The sequence below is a fragment of the Oculina patagonica genome, chromosome 4, assembly GCF_052425735.1.
Source record: "Oculina patagonica isolate OP01 chromosome 4, crgOcupat, whole genome shotgun sequence".
NCBI lineage: Eukaryota > Metazoa > Cnidaria > Anthozoa > Scleractinia > Oculinidae > Oculina > Oculina patagonica.
Window position 1 is genome coordinate 7,041,254 of NC_135761.1, and position 21,334 is coordinate 7,062,587.

The window sequence follows — 21,334 nt, forward strand, 5'->3', positions numbered from 1 at the left end:
CTCGATTAATTGTGATCATATACTATGATAACCTCAAAGCGTGCATATGCATTATAATAATAACTGTAGCGAGTCAAGTGTTTTCAGTTACTTTTTCCCAAATTCAAATTTGAATTTCCAGAATTTTATGAAACGACCAGGAAAGAGACCCAAGCCATAGACTATAACGAACAGTCCCTCCTTTCCCCTGACGTTTTCAACCAAGAAATGTTTCAAAACAGAGAAATATATTCTTGATTAACAGAAACAAATCAATAAAGAATAAACTGAGTTTAGTTCATATTGCTGCACAATAGTCAGAGGACAACAGCGATAATTGACTGACGCTGTTTCTATAGATACAGGTTGAAGGAAGGAATGACCTGGTCCCAATAAAGTCAGCCTTCCCCACAACGTGACAAGACATTCCTAAAGACATTCGTAAAGACATATGGAACCTACGAATAGTGTCCAATTTTGTTAAAAATCACACCGAAAGTGTACTGAAGCGATAAACAAGTGATATTATTGTGATGCCATCAGGAACTTTAGATCTCAACTTGATGATTTTTTTCAAGTTTTGTACTTGTGGACTAGAAAAGCACCTAAAATTATGATGGCTCCCTTTTTCTTTCAAGAACAATTAATTTTATATCTTCATCTTGATGTACTAGGTACACCTATTCTCCAATAAGTTTAGCACTTTTTACCGAAAAGCATTACAATCCCCGTTACAGTGTCCCTTTAACAACATTTCCCCATTTCCATATTCAGTCTTGAAAACGGGTGCATACAACTTGCTCAATATTTTCTGTTCATGGATCTCCAGTTTAGTTTTTTTCGAGGCGATAACTACGTCATTATAACTGTAACAGAGCAGACCACTGCAAATATTTTCAGCGTCCATATTGTTCCCATTTTACAATATTATGCCATTCGATAGTAAACTTGATTTGCTATGATTTTCAGCCCATATTAGGAATGACAATACGTTTCCCTAAGGGTATTGGGGGATGGGGTGATAGAAAGCTGCAAAATGAAAACTACACATACACTTTCTCCCCATCCCCAATTAAAGTTAGTGGTTTCTTTGCTTTTATATAAGCTTGATTTGCAACAATTTTCAGCACATTATTTAAGAATAGCAATATGTTGTCTTCAGTTAAAGCTTCAGGACCGTAACTAGCAAGAGGCAAGAAAAGGCACTTGCCTTGTCTAGATCTTAACTCAAAATGAAGAAAAGAGACACGTTCAGGTGAGAAAATAATCCTTGCTTGAACCTGATTGATTTTTCTGAATAAATACCTCATAAAAATGCTTAAAATAGTGTCTAAGAGCCTTGTCTATGCCAAAATTCTGGCTACGGCCATGAGCTTAGGAAGTTAATTCTCTGGCAGTGATTTTCTTCAGCGTTATACCTTTCAAACGGTACTCATGGGTTGGAAAGAATCAACTAGAATTAATCATGTTATCAAAAAACTGAAGAAAGAAAAAGAGAAAACACAGAACTTGGACGCATTAAAAAGGCAGACTGAAATATTTGCACTGGATCTAAAGGTAAATAATAAAACAATAGGTGTCAGATTTTAACTCCGTCTCAGTGGAGTGTTATTTGCATAATGCCTTAACACCAATAAACAAATATACTGGCCCGCATGGATAACTTAAACCCCCGATACATATTACATCAGCTGAATCAAGACCCGTGATCGAGATGACTCCTAAAGGAAATCGGTTTGAAGACCGTGTTTCGCGTTTTGCCTTAATATTCCTATTTTTCTTCTGTATCGTGGGATTTTTACTTGGGATTGTATTTATTTATTTGAACGTGAACGATCGAATTATCAGGCTCGAAGAAAAAGTCTTTCCCGCGAACAGCGCCGAGGAGTTCACAACAGCGGCGTCTCAAAATTCGCCGGGTCATTGAGCAAGAAAAAGAGCCGGGGTAGATGGCTTGGAACTTGAGGATTATGAACTCAAGGTAAATTTAATTCGGTATGTATGTATATTTCTTTGGAAACGATTGCATTGGAGGTGGCCAAAAAGTAGGTACACTAAGAAGTGCATAGGTTAGAGTAAATAAATGATCTGAGCACTTGAAAAGAGTGGAAGGAAATTTTGAAAATTGGCCTGTTAGTGTCCACGAATGTCGGACTTTATTCTGACATCTGTGAATTCGATCTCACGAAAAATATTCACGGCTCGATGAAACCTAGGGATTCTTTTAATCCTACCTTAAATAACCTATTATTATTTTGCATCATGTATGCTGCAGTATTTGAATGAACATTCCATTGAAACGAACAAACAAGGTTTTCGAAGTTTTTTTTAGCTTCAACCACGAATCTGTGGCAAATAAGCCGGTGAAAGTCACTAGTAATCCATAACAATCCGAGGCTTGAACATAAATTTTAGAAACTTATAAATTAAGCCTACGAAAGAGTGAGCTAAAATGAAATGTTCAGCTTTTATTGATTCATATCCATCACGAAGAATCTATTTAGTCTTTGTTTTGATTTTTTAATTCAGATCATAAACGCAAGGACAAGAAACGCCTGATTTCGCCGTTTGTCAGAGAAAATTTTCAACCTGCTGGGCAGGGACTCATGGAAACCGTCTGACTGAATTGCATGTTCACATGGTAGCGCTGTAATCCAGTCAACCCCTTTTTCCCGTCACTATATATAGCTACTCATGCATTCTTTCAACAAACTGATGTACGCAAAACTGCGTGCCTTTCTTCATTGCAAGGCACTCTGAGCTTGGCAGGCTCCTTGTTGTCATTTACCCCTACAGAAATCAGCATCAAGTTCCGAATAATTCAACAATTTCATCAGCAATTTGTGAACTCTCGAAGGAAGTACGGTGATGCAATTCTGCCCTCGATCAAGAATGATCCTAATAGTCCTGTTCCGTTTAGTCAGTGATTGTGTTGAAAACCGGGACAAAGGTTGCGGTCAAGTGAAAGGACTAATGCCATGTCATAAACGATAGCATCATCCCAAGTTATTCAGTTAGATATCTTACTAAAAGGAGTACATTTTAGTCAATGTATAATTATGTAAACAATATGGTATACGTAGGCAACTTGGAAAATAATACAAATTAAGGAAAATGTTAAACAGGGTGAAAATGCGAGAAGCGTTTCGCGATCATTTTTACAGCCATGACAACGTATTTAGTGTATGAATCATTGAAGGATTATTACATACGGTTTCCATTGGCTGTTAATTTAGGAATCTTCACCATTATAATCACTTGCCTTTATTTGAGACAGTGCGCGCGGTGGAGAGTCGAATTGTATTCCATCATAACCAAAAGATGTCACATTGAAGTACTAAAAGAGTCTTGAATCTGTCGATGGCCGTCCTGTTACTAAAGGCTATTATACTCTATAGTCAGTGTATAGTGGTTCCATTTCCCACCGTTATCAGCAACTTGAATGAGTCGAGATTTATAGGTTTGTAGCTATTGTCAATATCCATTGATTTATTATTCCTCCTTTTAAAATAACTGAATCGCGCAGTTTATTTCATCAAAGTATTGCAGTCATTCAAAAACTAATAGGCGAGAGGTTCGTTTTGCTTGAAATATTCAGTAAATATAAAGCGTTCTTTTACAGTCTGCAGAGAACACTAAAGATATTGTATCGTATTTTTTGAGCTTGAGACCATTCCTCATTATTTGCAATTTAATATACAGACAAAGGCTGTCACAGTCTTGTAAGTTGTCGCAAATTGTAAACTTTATTTTCGTTATTAGTACTCATCAAAACGTTGCCTTACAGCGTAGAAGTTTAATAACAAAAGGCCTGAGGTTGGATATCCAAATATTAACGTTAAAGGTGTTCGGAAAAATGCTTTTCGGCGTTGCTCGTCACAAGGTATATCGCAATTGACAATTGACAATTTTACGCCTTGTTTACCTTCCACGAATGTTATTACACGTGGTAAGAATTTATTTTCACTAGCATTGCAGCAAAAAAGTCCAAAATAACTTCTACTTTCAAAAAGACAGTGAAAATCACAGGGCTGTCAAAATGAATGGATAGTGTTTTGCCAGCGTAAGGGTGAAAGTCTATTTCGATGATAATTCCGCCACGTTATGACAAATTGTCACGCAATGAAAATTTTTTTTAGAGTCCTCAATGTTTATATGGTCACTGCAATAGTTGCCAAAGTGAACAAAATGTCTGTATTTGACCTGTAAACAGGAGAACACTGGCGTGACTATTCCTTTGCTACACTAAAAGCTAAAGTTCCGATTCAAGACAAAATAAACCATTTTCCAACCGTGCCTGATTCGACTGGCCTCAAAAAACTTTTATCCTTATAATTATATAATATTATATATCTCCACTTTATAAAATAGCCAAAAAAAGCTTTAGACACCCGTGCATTATTTGTATTCTTTATCTTGTTTTTATGACAGTTTATTTTTTTTTTATTGTAATTCTAATTTAATGGCCCTAACAAACGAGAAAATTCTCGCCGATGACTCAATGTATTGTTTCCTCTAAACTACCAATCATGTTCCATATTTAACGAATAAGGTTTCATCGCAATTTCCCAACGTACACAACTTTCTTGAGGTGAAGAGAAGGTTTACTGAAATTGTTCGCAGCGTTAGGAATTAACTCCACGATTAAAAGCCTATTCAAAGCCAAAGTCCGCTATGAAGCTTTTCGCATCTCGCATCGGCCTGCTTTTCGCGGCGGTATTTACGATGTCTTGTGCTCTACATCGCATTTCTGCCATGGACGAAACTCTGGACGGTCTTCGCCGAGAAATGGAGGATGATGAAAAGCATCCCCAGCCGCTACGAGAACGACGATCCGTTAAAAATAATGCGACCCAGGATATTCTGAAACGACTGCAAGACATGGAGAAAAAGTATGTATCATTTTTTTGTAGTTTGCGACTTAAAGAACAAAACACAGAGTTACTGTAGTTACTGTAAAATGGATCATCAGTTCATCCCTAACGAAAACGTCTTTTCTAATAAAAAATTAAGTTGTGGCATTGATTCAGCTAACTTATTAAACTTTAACATGCTACAGACTGGATCAGTTGAAAAAAGAAAGACAATTTAATGATATATGAAACAAATCTTGATTCTTGATTCTTGAAAACAATTCATCAATAAGAAACTCCGGAACTAAAACAAATCTTAAAAATAGCGCGAATACCAAAGCATCAATAAGAAACTGAACTAAAACGCCTAAAACAAGTCTAAAGAATAGCGTAATACCAAAGCAAAATTAATGTGCCTACTTACTGGTTATTTGTCAATTTGATTATCATTTGCCCTTCTCGAAAACTTGAAAACTTTAATTAGAGCATTTTTAACAGTCCTTTCCTTTTGTCACAGGCATAACGAAAGTACTAAGCGATTGAAAAAACTGGAGAAAAGGTTTGTAATAAAACAACACTCAGTTTACCGTATCAGATACCCTCTATTACTCCCAATCTTTATATTTTAATCAAGAACTGACTAATCCAGCTTTATACCTGTGAAGCCAACTGTACAGTATATGGCATTGTTTAGTCTAACTAATTTCAAGTAATATGTTCTAATAAATATAAATTTACGTGTTTAAAATTTCATGGAACCTTTCGGAGAACTGAAAAATTTCATTCATTATTTTCAGCCGAGCTTCGTTTTATCGCTTAAAATTACAGCTGTTTCAGAGCTTTAACAAAAGCCAGCGAAAGCGGACATTAGGGTTTTTCAAAAATTTCCTGCCAGCTAAAAATATGCGACTATGGCAAAATCCTAAAAAACTGTTTTCCCTGACAAATAATTCTTCATTACAGCCTTTGAACTAAGCTGCTTCATTAGATCGTGTCAGTTACTGTACTTTGTGTAACCGCTTATGCACTCTAGACTGTGTGGTTCCTGTAGTTTGTATAATTACTGTAATTTGTATAATTGCTGTAATTTGTGTAATTGCTATCATTAAGTTATATACTGTAGTTTGTGTAGTTTTTGTTGTTTCTGTAGTTTGCGTAGTTGCTGTAGTTTGTGTAGTTGCTGTAGTTTGTGTAGTTGCTGTAGTTTGTAAAGTTGCTATTGTTTATGTAGTTACTGTAGTTTGTGTAGTTGCTGTAGTTTGTGTAGTTGCTGTAGTTTATGTAGTTGCTGTAGTTTGCGTAGTTGCTGTAGTTTGCGTAGTTGCTGTAGTTTGTGTAGTTGCTGTAGTTTATGTAGTTGCTGTAGTTTGCGTAGTTGCTGTAGTTTGCGTAGTTGCTGTAGTTTGTGTAGTTGCTGTAGTTTGTGTAGTTGCTGTAGTTTGTGTAGTTGCTGTAGTTTGCGTAGTTGCTGTAGTTTGTGTAGTTGCTGTAGTTTGTGTAGTTGCTGTAGTTTGTGTAGTTGCTATAGTTTGTGTAGTTACTGCAGTTTGTGTAGTTACTGCAGTTTGTGTAGTTGCTATAGTTTGTGTAGTTACTATAGTTTGTGTTGTTGCTGCAGTTTGTGTAGTTGCTGCAGTTTGTGTAGTTGCTGTAGTTTGTGTAGATGCTGTAGTTTGTGTAGTTGCTGTAGTTTGCGTAGTTGCTGTAGTTTGTGTAGTTGCTGTAGTTTGCGTAGTTGCTGTAGTTTGTGTAGTTCCTGTAGTTTGTGTAGTTGCTGTAGTTTGTGTAGTTACTGTAGTTTGTGTAGTTGCTATAGTTTGTGTAGTTGCTGTAGTTTGTATAGTTGCTGTAGTTTGTGTAGTTGCTGTAGTTTGTGTAGTTGCTGTAGTTTGTGTAGTTGCTATAGTTTGTGTAGTTGCTGCAGTTTGTGTAGTTACTGCAGTTTGTGTAGTTGCTATAGTTTGTGTAGTTACTATAGTTTGTGTTGTTGCTGCAGTTTGTGTAGTTGCTGCAGTTTGTGTAGTTGCTGTAGTTTCTGTAGTTGCTATAGTTTATGTAGTTGCTGTAGTTTGTGTAGTTACTGCAGTTTGTGTAGTTGCTATAGTTTGTGTAGTTACTATAGTTTGTGTTGTTGGTGCAGTTTGTGTAGTTGCTGCAGTTTCTGTAGTTGCTGTAGTTTCTGTAGTTGCTGTAGTTTGTGTAGTTGGTGAAGTTTGTGTAGTTGCTGTAGTTTCTGTAGTTGCTGTAGTTTCTGTAGTTGCTGTAGTTTATGAAGTTACTGTAGTTTATGTAGTTGCTGTAGTTTGTGTAGTTGCTGTAGTTTATGTAGTTACTGTAGTTTATGTAGTTGCTGTAGTTTGTGTAGTTACTGTAGTTTATGTAGTTGCTGTAGTTTGTGTAGTTACTGTAGTTTATGTAGTTGCTGTAGTTTGTGTAGTTGCTGTGGTATGTGTAGTTGGTGTAGTTTTTTATTTGCTGTAGTTTGTGCAGTTGCTGCAGTTTGAGTACTGAGTTGCTGTAGTTTGTGTAGTAACTGCCGTTTATGTAGTTGCTGTAGTTAATGTAGTTGCTGTAGATTGTGTAGTTACTGTAGTCTTGACAGAAACGGTGTCTGTTTGATGTTTGTGTATCTGGACATTTTACAAGTGTATTACCTGCCTAGGTGTAGTTTATAACGGTTATTGTAAACTGAAGTTGTTCTAGCATTTCGTTTTGATAGTGATATTGAATAATTAATGTGCATAAGTGTCGTTATTTTGTTTAAATATAAAATTAATTATAATAAATAACATTCTGTAGAATTGAAGTACTGCTACAGCCCGGCAAATCTGGTTATTCGTGGTTCTTGTCGAAGTACTTTCAAGGTGCGTGCACTGAGTTAATTTATAACTTAAATCAGAGTTTGTTTTTCATTTTTGATTCGTGTAATCAACACTCCAATTCCTTTATGTTTCAGAACGGGACAACCAAAATAACGGACTGGGCTTTTTGGGAATGCGTGGTCCGCCTGGTAGACCTGGGCAAACTGGGCCAAAAGGTATGCATTAGAAATCGCTTCTTAAGTAATAAGAAAGCTGCATACATAGTGAGTAGGATTTAACTTAGCAAAGCTTGAAAAATGGAAATGTATATATAGAGGATATACCTAAAGCAGAAACAGAAGGTAATACAATATTTAAAAAATCATAAACTAGAAAAAAACAACAAGATAGAGTTAGTTGCTAGAAATGTGGTGCCAGCTCTCTCCTCCGCAGAGGCCTCTTTCGTGGGGGAAGACGAAAAAACACGGGGAGAGGAAGGCGAAAACACGAAATTTCGATTCCCCGTTCCTCTCCCTAGCACGAAAGAGACCTCTGCGGAGGAGAGAGTGGTGCCAGCCAACAGCAAAGATGAGCGAAGATGAAATGTTTAATTTCTGAATTCATTTAGTTTGATTGTATGGAAAATGTTACTGAAGTAGTGTAGTCAATAGTAACGGCAATCAAACAGACAGTGTCTGAAGCTAAGCAAGCAGACTTTATTATTTACAGGAGAGTCGGGGAAACCAGGAACACCAGGAGCTAAAGGAGAAAAAGGCCAAGATGGAAAGTCTGGGGTGCAGTATGTTCACTGGGGAAGAACCACATGTCCTAGTGGTGCTGAAATCGTTTACAAAGGTAAGACTGGACTTTTGAGAATAATGTTTTGACACGATTTTAAATCACTATGGCAAAATCTAAAAGGAAAAGCACGCCAGGCTTTTCCCTTTTATATTAGGTTATCCAATAAATAAGTCCTCGTTAAAATATAACAATAACAACAACTTTGCTTGGTATGTCCATATGTTCTCATGATATGACAATAAAATAAAATGTAGTGAAATAATTAAAGCGTAGCCTAAATCGATACCAGAGCTTTCGACTAATATTTTCTTCAGTAGCATTTAATGCACATGAAAAGTATTAAGGACGGACCATTATTTTCTTGGAGGGGGAGGGGGGGGATGAAAAATTTTCCTCTGCAAACTTTTTTTTAGTTTATGCACCTCTGCAAACATTTTTTTTCGAATATCTAACTATTTTTTGTTCTACGTATCGTGTTTGCAAACAATTTATTTTGTCTTTTTAGGCCCTGCAAACAATTTTTTTCAATATTTTTCATCCCCCCTCCGTAAAATAATGGTCAGTCCCTTAAATCAAAAACAAAAAATGTAATGGAATAACTGGTAGAATAATGAACACATTTTTTTAAATCTATTGCATGGATGTAATTGGTGATGAATATAATGCCCACACTGATGGTGAAGTGAAAATACATTTTCCCCTTTGTTTTTGACATTTAAGAATAATGATCTTTTTTGATATTTAGGTAGAATTGGTGGTGAGCATCACAATCACCAAGGCGGTGGAGTGAATTACCTCTGTCTTCCGCTCAATCCAAAGTATGATAGATACAAGGACGGATGGCAGACCTCGGGATACGTGTATGGCACTGAGTATGAAGTCAGCGATAACGTCATATTTAAGAAAAACCTCCATAACCATGATGCACCGTGCGCTGTTTGCTTCGCCAAGTCACGTGGCTCAATGCTTATGATGCCCGCACGGAATGACTGTCCATCTGGCTGGACCGAGGAGTATCATGGGTACCTGATGACTGGATACTACAACCACAAAAAGGAACGTGACTTCATCTGTGTTGACGAGAACGCAGAGTCTGTCCCTGGTACCAAGGCGAGCAAGGATGAAGCGTTACTGTACCCTGTGCAAGGTACTTGTGGTTCACTTCCGTGCGGTCCATACGTCGCTGGGAGAGAGTTCACGTGCGCTGTGTGTACCAAGTGACGAGAAGACAGCCACAGGGGTCACCAAAAGGCTACAAAAAAAAAAAAAAAACAGAACAGTGATTTTGTAGGCTGTCTTGATTTAATGTAACGTAAAACTGAACAGAAACTGGATATTTCAGAGAGAGATGTAAACCATGATAAAGTTTTCTGCTTTTTGTATCCAAGCGGCGATTCACATGGATGTAGTGTAAACTATGATAACTACAATAAACTATAGTAAGATCAATCAAAATGTTGTCTCGTTTGCGTCACTGCCATGTCGTCTCCAGACCTGTGATCCAGTTTGTTAACGCCAAAAATAATTGATACCAATTCAGTTTCTGACTGCTGTATTGAGGACCCTAGCTACATGGCAGCAATTTAAAATGCCGTGGAAGCAGTACTCAATTCAAACCACTAAATTTGCAATCAATTGATTACGCTTTTTAAACAGGAAAAAATGCAACTATACCGGGCTATTTATGTAAACCATAGATCGGCTTGGTGGAGGAAACTTTAAGGGAGACGTGCCGCTCATGCAGTTGTTTGCTTTAATTAAACTTTTTCTACGCCTTAGGGCGGAACAATGAAGAAATCACTTCTAGCTGGATAGAAACAAAAATATCCATTACGCTAACTCGTGCAATTTCCCGTCAGTAAAACGCGGGTGTCATGATGGCGTGAAATAAGCGTCATCATTTTATTTTACAGCACGGGCCAAACGACGATAGAAAGCTGCAAAATGAAAATTACACTTTCTCCCCTTTCCCAATTAAAGTTAGTGGTTTCTTTGCTTTTACATAAGCTTGATTTGCAACAATTTTCAGCACATTATTTAAGAATGGCAATATGTTGTCTCCAGTTAAAGCTAAAGACAGTCTAAAGGGCTGTAACTAGCAAGAGGCAAGACAAGGCACTTGCCATGTCTAGATCTTAACTCAAAATGAAGAAAAGAGACACGTCCAGGTGAAAGAATAATCCATAATTGAACCTGATTGATTTTCCTGAATAAATTCCTCATAAAAATGCTTAAAATAGTGTTTCAGAGCATTAAGATTACAAAATGTTCTTTCCAGACCCCGCTAACGGCTTTTACCTTCGACACTCACAACTTTTGCCTTGTCTATGCCAAAATTCTGACTACGGCCATGAGCTAAGAAGGTTTCTCTGATTTTCTTCAGTGCTATACCTTTCAAACGGTACTCATGGATTTGACAGAATCAGCAAGAATTAATCAGGTTGTCAAAAAACTGAAGAAAGAAAACGAGTAAGAAAAGAACCTTGGGCGCACTAAAAAGGCAGATTGAAATGTTTGCACTGGATCTAAAGGTAAATAATAAAAACAATAGGTGTCAGATTTTAACTCCGTCTCAGTGGAGTGCTATTTGCATAAATTTATGCCTTTTAAAACACCAATAAACAAATATACTGGCCCGCATGGATAACTTAAACCCCCGATACATACAGGAAAACGGTTTGATGACCGTGTTTCGCGTTTTGCCTTAATATTTCTATCTTTCTTCTGTATCGTGGGATTTCTACTTGGGATCGTATTTATTTATTTGAACGTGAACGATCGAATTAGCAAGCTCGAGCAAAAAGTCTTTCCCGCGAACAGCGCCGAAGAGTCATACTTATTCGCAACAGCGGCGTCTCAAAGTTCGCCGGGTCATTGAGCAAGAAAAAGAGCCGGGGTAGATGGCCTGAAACTTGAGGATTATGAAGGTAAATTTAATTTTTATGTATGTATATTTCTTAGGAAACGATCGCCTCGGATGTGGCTAAAATTTAGGTACACTAAGAAGTGCATAGGCTAGAGTAAATAAATGATCTGAGCACTTGAAAAGAGTGTAAGAAAATTATGAAAATTAGCATGTTAGTCGGTCCACGAATGTCGGACTTTATTCTGATATCTGTAAATTCGACCTCGCCAAAAAATTCAGCCTTGGCTCAATGAAACCGAGGGATTCTTTTAATAGTTCCTTATCATTATAACCTATTAATATTTTGCATCATGTATGCTACAGTATTTGAATGAACATTCCATTGAAACTAACAAACAAGGATTAGAGGTTTTTCGAAGTTTTCGAGCTTCAACCACGAACCTGTGTCAAATAAGCCAGTGAATTAATATATGAATTAAGCCTACAAAAGAGTGAGCTAAAATAAAATGTTCAGTTGTTATTGATTCAATCCATGATCACGAAAAATTTACTTAATCTTTGTTTTGATTTTTAATTCAGATAATACAAGGACAACTGAAGAAACGCTATTTCGCCGTTTCAGAGAACATTTTCAACCGGCTGACTCATAGAAACCGTCTGACTGAATTGCATGTTCACATGGCAGCGCTGAAATGCTTTCAGGCTTTTTGTCGCCGTCACAACTCATGCATTCTTCCAACAAACTAATGTACGCAAAACTGCGTGCCTTTCTTCACTTCAAGGCACTCTGAGATTGGCAGGCTCCTTTAATTGTCATTTACCCCTAAATCAGCATCAAGTTTCGAAGAATTCAACACTGAATTTCATCAGCAATTTGTGAACTCTCGAAGGAAGTACGGTGATTTAATTCTGCCCTCGATCACGAATGATCCGAATAGTCCTGTTCTGTTTTGTCAGTGATTGTGTTGAAAACGGACAATGGTTGCGGTCAAGTAATATCCAAATATTAAAGTTAAAGGTGTTGGGAAAAATGGTTTGGAAAAATTTCATTTCGACGTTGCTCGTCACAAATGGCCAAGAGAAAAACATCAACTTGCTTACGCACGACCTAAAATTGACTTATTGACGTTTTTACGACTTGTTTACCTTCCACGAATGTTGTTACACGTGGTAAGAGTTTATTTTCACTTGTATTGCAGCAAAAAAGTCCAAAATAAGTTTCTACTTTCAAAAAGACAGTGAAAATCACAGGGCTGACAAAATGAATGAAATACATTATTAAAGTGTCTGAGGTATTTAGCTTGAAAAAAAACTAATTGTGGACACTATTTACATTATTATATATCTAAGCTATTTAAAGTTAAAATATTTACACTTAAATTCTTAGAAGAAGAAGAAAAAAAAAATTAAAAAAAAAGTGGAGGGTCGTGTTTAATGCCAGCGAAAGGGTGAAAGTCTATTTCCATGATCATAATTCCGGCACGTTATGACAAGTTGTCACGCAATGAAAACAAATTTTAGAGTCCTCAATGTTTATATGGTCACTGTAATAGTTGCCAAAGTGAACAAAACGTCTGTATTTGATCTCTAAACAGGAGAACACTGGCGTGACTATTCCTTTGCAACATTTAAAAGCTAAACTTCCGGTTCAAGACAAACTAAACCATCTTTCAACCGTGCCCGATTCGACTTGCCTGATAAACTTTTATCCTTATATATAGCCCCGCTTAAATAAAAAGCAAAAAAGAAGCTTTAGGCACCCGTGCATTATTTGTATATTTTATCTTATTTTATGACAGTTTATTTTTTATTGTAATTTTAATTTAATGGTCCTTACAAACGAGAAAATTCTCGCCGATGACTCAATGTATTGTTTCCTCTAAACTACCAATCATGTTTCATATTTAACGAATAAGGTTTCATCGCAATTTCTCAACGTACACAACTTTCTTGAGGTGAAGAGAAGGTTTACTGAAATTGTTCGCAGCGTTACTGAGGAATTAACTCCACGATTCAAAGCCTATTCAGACCGCTATGAAGCTTTTCGCATCTCGCATCGGCCTGCTTTTCGCGGTTGTTTTTGCCATGACTTTTGCCCTACATCGCATTTATGCCATGGAGGAAACTCTGGACGGTCTTCGTCGCGAAATGGAAGATGATGAAAAGCATCCCCAGCCGCTACGAGAACGACGATCCGTTAAAAATAATGCGACCCAAGATATTCTGAAACGACTGCAAGAAATGGAGAAAAAGTATGTATCATTTTTTGTAGTTTGAGACTTAAAAAAACAAAATACAGAATAGCTACAGTAAAATGGATACATCTTCATCCCTAAAGAAAACGTATTTTCTAATGATAAAATGAAGTTGTGGCATTGATTCAGCTAACTAAGCTTAAAACAATGAGTATCATTATTTATAAATAATAACTAATAAACCCTTGGAAAACAGCAACTCAGCGATAAAACTAACTTTAACATTTTTTATCACTCTGTACAACGTGAAGACATCTCATTGCTACCGCTGTATCCGTTGAAAAAAGAAAGGCAATTTAATGATATTTGCAGACAAATCTTGATTCTTGATAACAATTTATCAATGAGAAACTGGACTAAAACAAATCTTAAGAATGAATGAATGTCTTTCAAGCCTCGTCTAGCGCGCCGCCTTTTCTCCCGCCGAAAGTGGTCAGCCAAAAATTGGACAAGCAATCCGGATTTCCCTAGGGTGCATCTTGGCCAAGTGGAATCCAGGAGCTTGCTAAAAGCTAAGTATAAATATTTATAAGCTGATTCTATTTTGCGTTATATTAGACCGGCGTTAAATGAGATTTCAATATGAAAACAAACGAAATTTGCAGGCTGCCGTTTCCACCAGCCGTCGTAAAGCCTAAAGGACTGGAAATTACAAGATACCGGTGGAATTCGCTATTGTTATCTTCTGTAATGTTCGAAGTCATGTCTTAATACCTGAGTAGACGAGAACCTTTATAATTTGGCTGCTCAAAGTTGAGGAAGAGCGACATAAACTTAGCTTTGCTGGAGGCTAGGGTGGTGAATTCTCGTCCCTTGTCACTAAAGTAAAAATAGGACAAATAACAACTCAATAAAGCAACGAAAGTTCTCAGCTTAAAGAATACTTTATGAAGATTCTAAAAATGTAAACAGTTTTTTCATTTAATGCAAGAAATTTGAGGTATTTAAAGGTGCCATTGTCACTGCCATTTTAACAAAAAATATGTTATAACTCAAGGAGAAATTGAACAATAATATTGGGTGCTTACCATTTAGCCAAAAAAATCCGGAAATTTCGGTTTGAAGTCAAATGGTAGGGTAATTTTCCGGAAATTCCATTCGGAAATTGTGGACTACCTCTAGAGGTACTCCACTTTTTCCGTTCGGAACGGAACATCGGAAATTTCCTTACCATTTGAACGAATCTTCCGTTTCCAGGCCCTTTTTAGCACTTTCGCGCGGTTTTAGTCGTGTTTTATACAATATGGCGTCTTTGCTGTGACCAATTTAGAACGTGTATGTTCACCTCGACCATAGAAATGTCAGCACTTTTTTTAAAAGGAGATAAAAGCTGCCTGCCTCTGGTATTCCACGTTGGAATTGTTCATGAGTTCATATTTTTTCTCGGGACAGGATCTAGCTCGGCCGTGCCAATTTTCACTCGACTGCGAAATTCACTCGGTGCGTAGGTGGGAACAGTTACCTCAAAATAACCTTGTATTCTGTTTAAATCGCGTCTCATGGAACAGCTGACGGCAGTAAACAGCATCAGCCCATCTTCGAAAAGTTTGTTTTCTACCTCAAAATATTCAGCTATATCGACAGAAAACAACACTGAATTTGGCGCTTGATCGAGTGAGCGGGATGAAACGCCTGGTAGAATAATGGTAAGCGAAATCTCATCCGGTTGGTCGGCATATTCGGGAAATCGCTTACCATTATGCAACGGTCGCACCAACCGGATTTTTCTTACAAATGGTAGGCACCCATTATTGTAGCAAGAATTTGATCCAAGACATACAGGGGCGTACCTGCCTTTACTACCACTAAAATTGCCTAGGAACTTGACGGCCCTGACATAAAATACAATAACAGGACTTTCTACGGGAGTATGTCACAGGAAATACAAAAGTGAGGATTCTAGGATCAAAACATAAAATTTTGCTTTGTAGTGAATACATTACTTTGTTCATGCAGAAGCATTGAACCATTTCAAGCCTGCCAAGTTTAGTGACACAAGGATAAATCCAACAGGAGCTACTCTATCTACAATGAATGCATGTCTGTGTCGCAAGTGTCTAAATTGTTCAAATACGCCTTATTTTTCGCACCTTCTTCCCTGATTGATTCTTGTGCGAGTTCTGCCTTCCTGCCATGTTTCTTAGGTCAGCAATGTATAATTCCAGTGGTGAATAACAAACTTTTGCTCTGTATAAGGTCTTTTATTCCCGTTTTTCCCAGCACTCATTCAATTTGTGCTGTATCATTCAAAGGGAAACCATGAATAGGGCATTTTAGTATTAACAGTCTTGAATTTATATATCTACTCCTTTACGTGCATGAAATGGCTAGGTCACACCTTACGGATGCCTTCCTGTACCATCAAAAGGCAAGCTTTGACCTGAAATCCTCAAGGGAGTCAAAAGAGAGGTCGACTATGAAACACCTGGAGACGTTCGCTAAAAGCAGAGATCGAGTCCATGGGCAAAAGTTGGTACCAGCTAGAGAAGGATGCACAGGACAGGATGCTATGACGAGAAACTATTGATAGTCTATACTCCTGAAAAGGAGTCGAGTGAAGGGCTACTACTACTTATTTACATGTTAACTTAAACCTATTTTATATTTTCGTGCTGTTCGTCTATGGGGAATACACTTCGTGTATTTGTGGGGATGAAGTGCTCTGTACCATTCGCCCTTTTGCCCCATAGCCTCACAGGGTCAGCTTTCCCCTTATAGTGGGGCCCCCCAGTGTTGCTGTTGTTGGCTGTTGTGATTGTTCCCAAGGGTCCTAGAGATTAGGACCCCAGTTTCTTGGGAACCAGGGCATGTGGTTGTGTTTGTTCCCAAGGGTCCTAGAGATTAGGACCCCAGTTTCTTGGGAACGTTCCCAAGGGTCCTAGAGATTAGGACCCCAGTTTCTTGGGAACTAGGGCTTCCTGAAAGGAAAGAGAGGATTCCAGTCTCTCGTTGCCAACCAACTAACCTGTGATACATGTACCCTGCATGATTTCTATTGATGATTCTGATTGGCAACTCGAGCACTTCATCCCTTACCCCTTTTCTCCCACTGAACTTGTTGTCTTGTTTTGACTTCATGGGTTGGGAACATTAAGTTGCAGTAGTTTGTGTAGTTGCTGTAGTATATTTTGTTGCTGTAGTTTGTGAAGCTGCTGTAGTTTGTGTAGTTGCAGTAGTTTGTGTAGTTTCTGTAGTTTGTGTTATTACTGTAGTTTGTGTAGTTGCTGTAGTTTGTGTAGTTGCTGTAGTTTGTGTAGTTGCTGTAGTTTGTGTAGTTGTTGTAGTTTATGTAGTTGCTGTAGTTTGTGTAGTTGCTGTAGTTTATGTAGTTGCTGTAGTTTGTGTAGTTGCTGTAGTTTGTGTAGTTGCTGTAGTTTGGTGTAGTTGCTGTAGTTTGTGAAGTTGCTGTAGTTTTTGTAGTTGCCGTAGTTTGTGTAGTTGCTGTAGTTTCTGTAGTTGCTGTAGTTTGTGTAGTTGCTGTAGTTGCTGTAGTTTCTGTAGTTGCTGTAGTTTGTGTAGTCTGTAGTTGCTGTAGTTTCTGTAGTTGCTGTAGTTTGTGTAGTTGCTGTAGTTTATGTAGTTACTGTAGCTTGTGTAGTTGCTGAAGTTTGTGAAGCTTCTGTAGTTTGTGAAGTTGCTTTCAGTAGTTTGTATAGTTGTTGTAGTTTGTGTAGTTGCTTGAATTTGTGTAGTTATTTTAAATTGAAGCTGTCCTAGCATTTCGTTTTGACAGTGATATTGAATAATTGTTGTGCATAAGTGTTTTTGTTAGTTTTTGTGAATATAAAAATTAATTATAATAAATAAATTTCTGTAGAATTGAAGCACTGCTACAGCCCGGAAAATCTGGCTATTCGTGGTTCTTGTCCAAGTACTTTCAAGGTGCGTAACCAAAATTTATCACTTAAATCAGAGTTTGTTTTTCATTTTTAAATTGTGTAATCAACACTCTCCTATTCCTTTAATTCTGTTTCAGAACGGGACAACCGAAATAACGGACTGGGCTTTTTGGGAATGCGTGGTCCTCCTGGTAGACCTGGGCAAACTGGGCCAAAAGGAATGCATTAGAACAGAATCGCTTCTAAAGTAATAAGAAAGCTGCATACATATTGGGTAATATATAAACTAGCAAAGCTTGAAAAATGGACACGTATATATAGGGCATATACCTACAGCAGAAAACAGAATGTAATACAATATTAAAAAAACATAAACTAGTAAAACACGGGCTAGAGTTAGTTGCAAGAAATGTGGTGCCAGCCAAGATGAGCTAAGATGAAATATTTAACTTCTGGATTCACTTTTAAAAAAAAACCGATTCCTTTAGTCTGATTGTATGGAAAATGTTACCGAAGTGGTGTAGTCAATAGTATAGGTAAGAGTCAAGGAATCAAACAGACAGTATCTGGCTTGTAAAACGTTATTGAAGCTAAGCAAGCAGACTTTATTATTTACAGGAGAGGCGGGGAAACCAGGAACACCAGGAGCCAAAGGTGAAAAAGGCCAAGATGGAAAGTCTGGAGTGCAGTATGTTCGCTGGGGAAGAACCACATGTCCTAGTGGTGTTGAAATTGTTTACAAAGGTAAGACGCGACTTATAAGGGCAGTGTTTGACACGATTTTAAATCACTATGGCCAAACTTTTAAAAGGAAAACCAGGCCTCTTTCCCTTTATCTCAAGTTATTCAATAAATAAGTTCTCGTTTACAAAATACAACAACAGCAACAACTGGCTTTGTTTGGTATGCTCATATGTTTTCATGATTGTGCCATAAAATAATGTGAAGTAAAATTAATAAAAAACAAGATAAAATTATCAAGATATTTATTCAAATAAGCATAGGATCAAAGGATAGGTCATTATGTAATTTATTTATTACAAGTTTAAACACATTAAGTAACAATCAATCCACGGAAAACTTGGTTTTCGACTAATTTTTCCAGGAGCACTTGATGCGCTCGACAAGTATTTAATCAAACCAAAACAAGTAATCATATAATATGTAATAGCTTACATTTAGAAATATGAACAAAATTAACTTTGTTTTGGATATTTAAGAGTAATAATCATTTTTATTTATATTGTTAGGTATAATTGGTGGTGAGCATTACAATCACCCTGGCGGTGGAGTAAATTACCTTTGTCTTCCACACAATCCAAAGTATGACAAGTACAAAGACGGATGGCAGCACTCGGGATACGTGTATGGCACTGAGTATGAAGTCAATACTTTCAACCCATTTAAGAAAAACCTCCATGACCATGAGGCACCATGCGCTGTTTGCTTCGCCAAGTCACGTGGTTCAATGCTAATAATGCCCGCACGGAATGATTGTCCATCTGGCTGGACCGAGGAGTATCATGGGTACCTGATGACTGAAAACTACGGTCACAAGAAGCAACGTGACTTCATCTGTGTTGACGAAAACGCAGAGTCTGTCCCCGGTACCAAGGCGAACAAGAATGGTGCATTACTGTACCCCGTGCAAGGACAGTGTGGCGCACTTCCGTGCGGTCCATACGTCGCCGGAAGAGAGTTCACTTGCGCTGTGTGTACCAAGTGACGAGAAGATTGTCACTTCAGGGGCTACTAAAAAGCTACCAAAAGAAAAAAACAGAACAGTGATTTCGTAGACTGTCTTGATTTAATGTAACGTAAAACTGAACAGAAACTAGATATTTTAGACAAAGATGTAAGCCATATGCATGATACAGTACGTTCGCTGCTTTTAGTATCCGAGTGGGCGATACACATGGATGTAGTGTATAATAACTACAATAAACTATAGTATGATCAATCAAAATGTTGTCTCGTTTAATTTATTTCACCGCCATTTCGTCTCCAGAGCCCGTGATCTAGTTCGTTAACGCCGACAATCTGATACCTCTCGATAAATGCTGTATTGAGGACCCTAGCAATACTGCAGCAACTTACTGCCGAGGAAGCAATACTCAATTCAAATCGCTAAATTTGCTCTTCGTAGCTATTCGGGCTTTTTACGTAGACCATATATCTGCTGGGCGGAGGAAAAGCTTTGAGGAGATATGCCACTCAGTTGTTTCCTTCTATTAAAGTTTTCCTAAACCTTTGGGCGGAGGGGTGACGAAATCACTTGTAGCTGGATATAGCTGTAAAGATCAGTTTTATCAGTGGAGTTTGCTCTAACTAATATACGTCATAGAAACGGAAAGAACCATTAGGCGAGATGCATGCAAGTTTTCGCAGTATGGCGTTAATTGTTACAAGAAAAGATACTCAAACAAAAAGAAATATATCAGTAAAAATTGGGTGTCTATAGGGTGAATTGAGCGTCAACATTTAAAACTGGCCTACAACCCTGCTTTAACGAAGACCAGAGTAAACGAGCCGGTTCAAGCACATCTTCCACCTGTGGGTTACATGGTCACATAAGCCTTTGCAAGTTTACAAGTTTGCAATATTATGCCATTAAATAATTATAAGCTTGATTTGCTATGATTTACGTTTCCTTCAGGGTATTGGGGTATGGGTGATAGAAAGCTGCAAAATAAAAATTACACATATGCTTTCTTCCCCTCCCCAATTAAAGTTAGTGGTTCCTTTGCTTTGTGATTTGCAACGATTATCAGCACATTTTATACTAATGGCAATATGTTTTCTTGTTTTCTTATGAGATTCTCTGATTTTCTTCAGTGTTATTGTCGCGCACCTTTAAACAGGTACTCATTAGTTTGACAGAATCAGCTAGAATTAATCAAAAAACTGAAGAAAGAAAAAGAGAAATAGTCCATGAGCAAAATCTCAAAAGAGGCCATGCACGGTATTTACTAGTGTACCTAGTTCACATGTTACAACTTCCTGATACGCATCCCGACGCTTACAGCATGCTGTCTCAAGGAGACTACGGTGTACAACGTACAATTTCTCATGGCTTCTTGCAGCTTCCAGTCGACCAACCATCGACCAAACTTTGAACCGCAACACGAAAACCAAGGGTGGTATAGTAGGGTTTAGCCTTAAAAAGGGTGCTGTGCAGAGGTGGATGTTAACTGCGCATGTAAGAGCCAGCTTTGTCGATCGATGCAGAGAGATGGCTTCTTCGCATGCTCAGGACAATAGAAAGGGTCACAAGGAGTCGGGCTCGGTTCGCAAGAGAAGGGATGAAGAGGACGTGCAGAAGATCATGGAGGTGATCAGTCAGTGGAGAAATCCATTTGAGAAAGCAGACGACCTCGTAAGTCTGAGCTCGAGTTCCCTTGCAAGCGACACTTTGAAGGAAGACCTGCTAAAAGTGGAAAGTGTGCGTGAGTGTCATTTGCATAAGACCGGCTGAAAAGCAGTGCAGTAGGGTTCTTCGAGACACTACCAAGGTTAAAGTTAGGAAAATTTGGAGAGGTCAAGAAGACGGTTAATCAAGGGGGGGAAGAGCTTTGTGCTCAGAGCAGACAGAAATCTTTTTGCCAGGCTCCTGGTCATCGGACAGAGTCGACAGATCGACCTAAGAGAGCTCCTTACTCACGAGCTAGGACCCCTGCCTTGGTATCTGGCAACCTACGATGGCTCCGGCTGGCTAAGACAGACAAGGCAGCTCTAGCGAAGCTTCTGTAGGATGGTGTAGAGATCCTTCCAAATCTACCAAACGCTTCGGCTGTCATTATAGATGCCATGACACTTCTGCACACCTTGCCTAGAATACCAGATCGTTTCATTGACCTTGCGGATCTTATCCTCAGTGCAGTAATCAAGCAAGCGGGAGAAGCGAGGAGGATAGACTCTGTAGCAGACCAGTACACAAGCG

At 38.1% G+C, this 21,334-nt stretch overlaps 3 protein-coding genes across 4 annotated transcripts in view; all 3 read left to right on the plus strand.

Annotated features, from left to right (window-relative positions):
* Positions 1 to 21,334, plus strand: part of LOC144649287 (uncharacterized) — a 46,401-nt gene that overhangs the window by 14,896 nt on the left and 10,171 nt on the right. The window lies entirely within an intron of this gene.
* LOC144649286 (uncharacterized) lies at positions 4,507 to 19,360 on the plus strand. Of its 2 annotated transcripts, none has more exons than XM_078508759.1 (6): positions 4,507 to 4,871; positions 5,350 to 5,391; positions 7,632 to 7,696; positions 7,789 to 7,869; positions 8,363 to 8,488; positions 9,180 to 9,727. In XM_078508759.1, exons 1-6 carry the CDS (start codon positions 4,654 to 4,656, stop codon positions 9,653 to 9,655), a joined length of 1,008 nt encoding a protein of 335 aa, XP_078364885.1. In that variant the 5' UTR covers positions 4,507 to 4,653; the 3' UTR covers positions 9,656 to 9,727. The 2 variants fall into 2 exon arrangements, with proteins under 2 accessions (XP_078364885.1, XP_078364886.1); XM_078508760.1 differs by lacking the exons at positions 8,363 to 8,488; positions 9,180 to 9,727 and adding exons at positions 18,013 to 18,138; positions 18,645 to 19,360 and having other exon boundaries at positions 4,516 to 4,871.
* LOC144649290 (uncharacterized) overlaps positions 13,248 to 21,334 on the plus strand; it is a 36,885-nt gene continuing 28,798 nt past the window's right edge. The window contains exon 1 of the mRNA XM_078508766.1: positions 13,248 to 13,552. Within this exon, the coding sequence (XP_078364892.1) occupies positions 13,335 to 13,552 (218 nt within the window). The 5' untranslated portion in view covers positions 13,248 to 13,334. The remainder of the gene's footprint in view (positions 13,553 to 21,334) is intronic.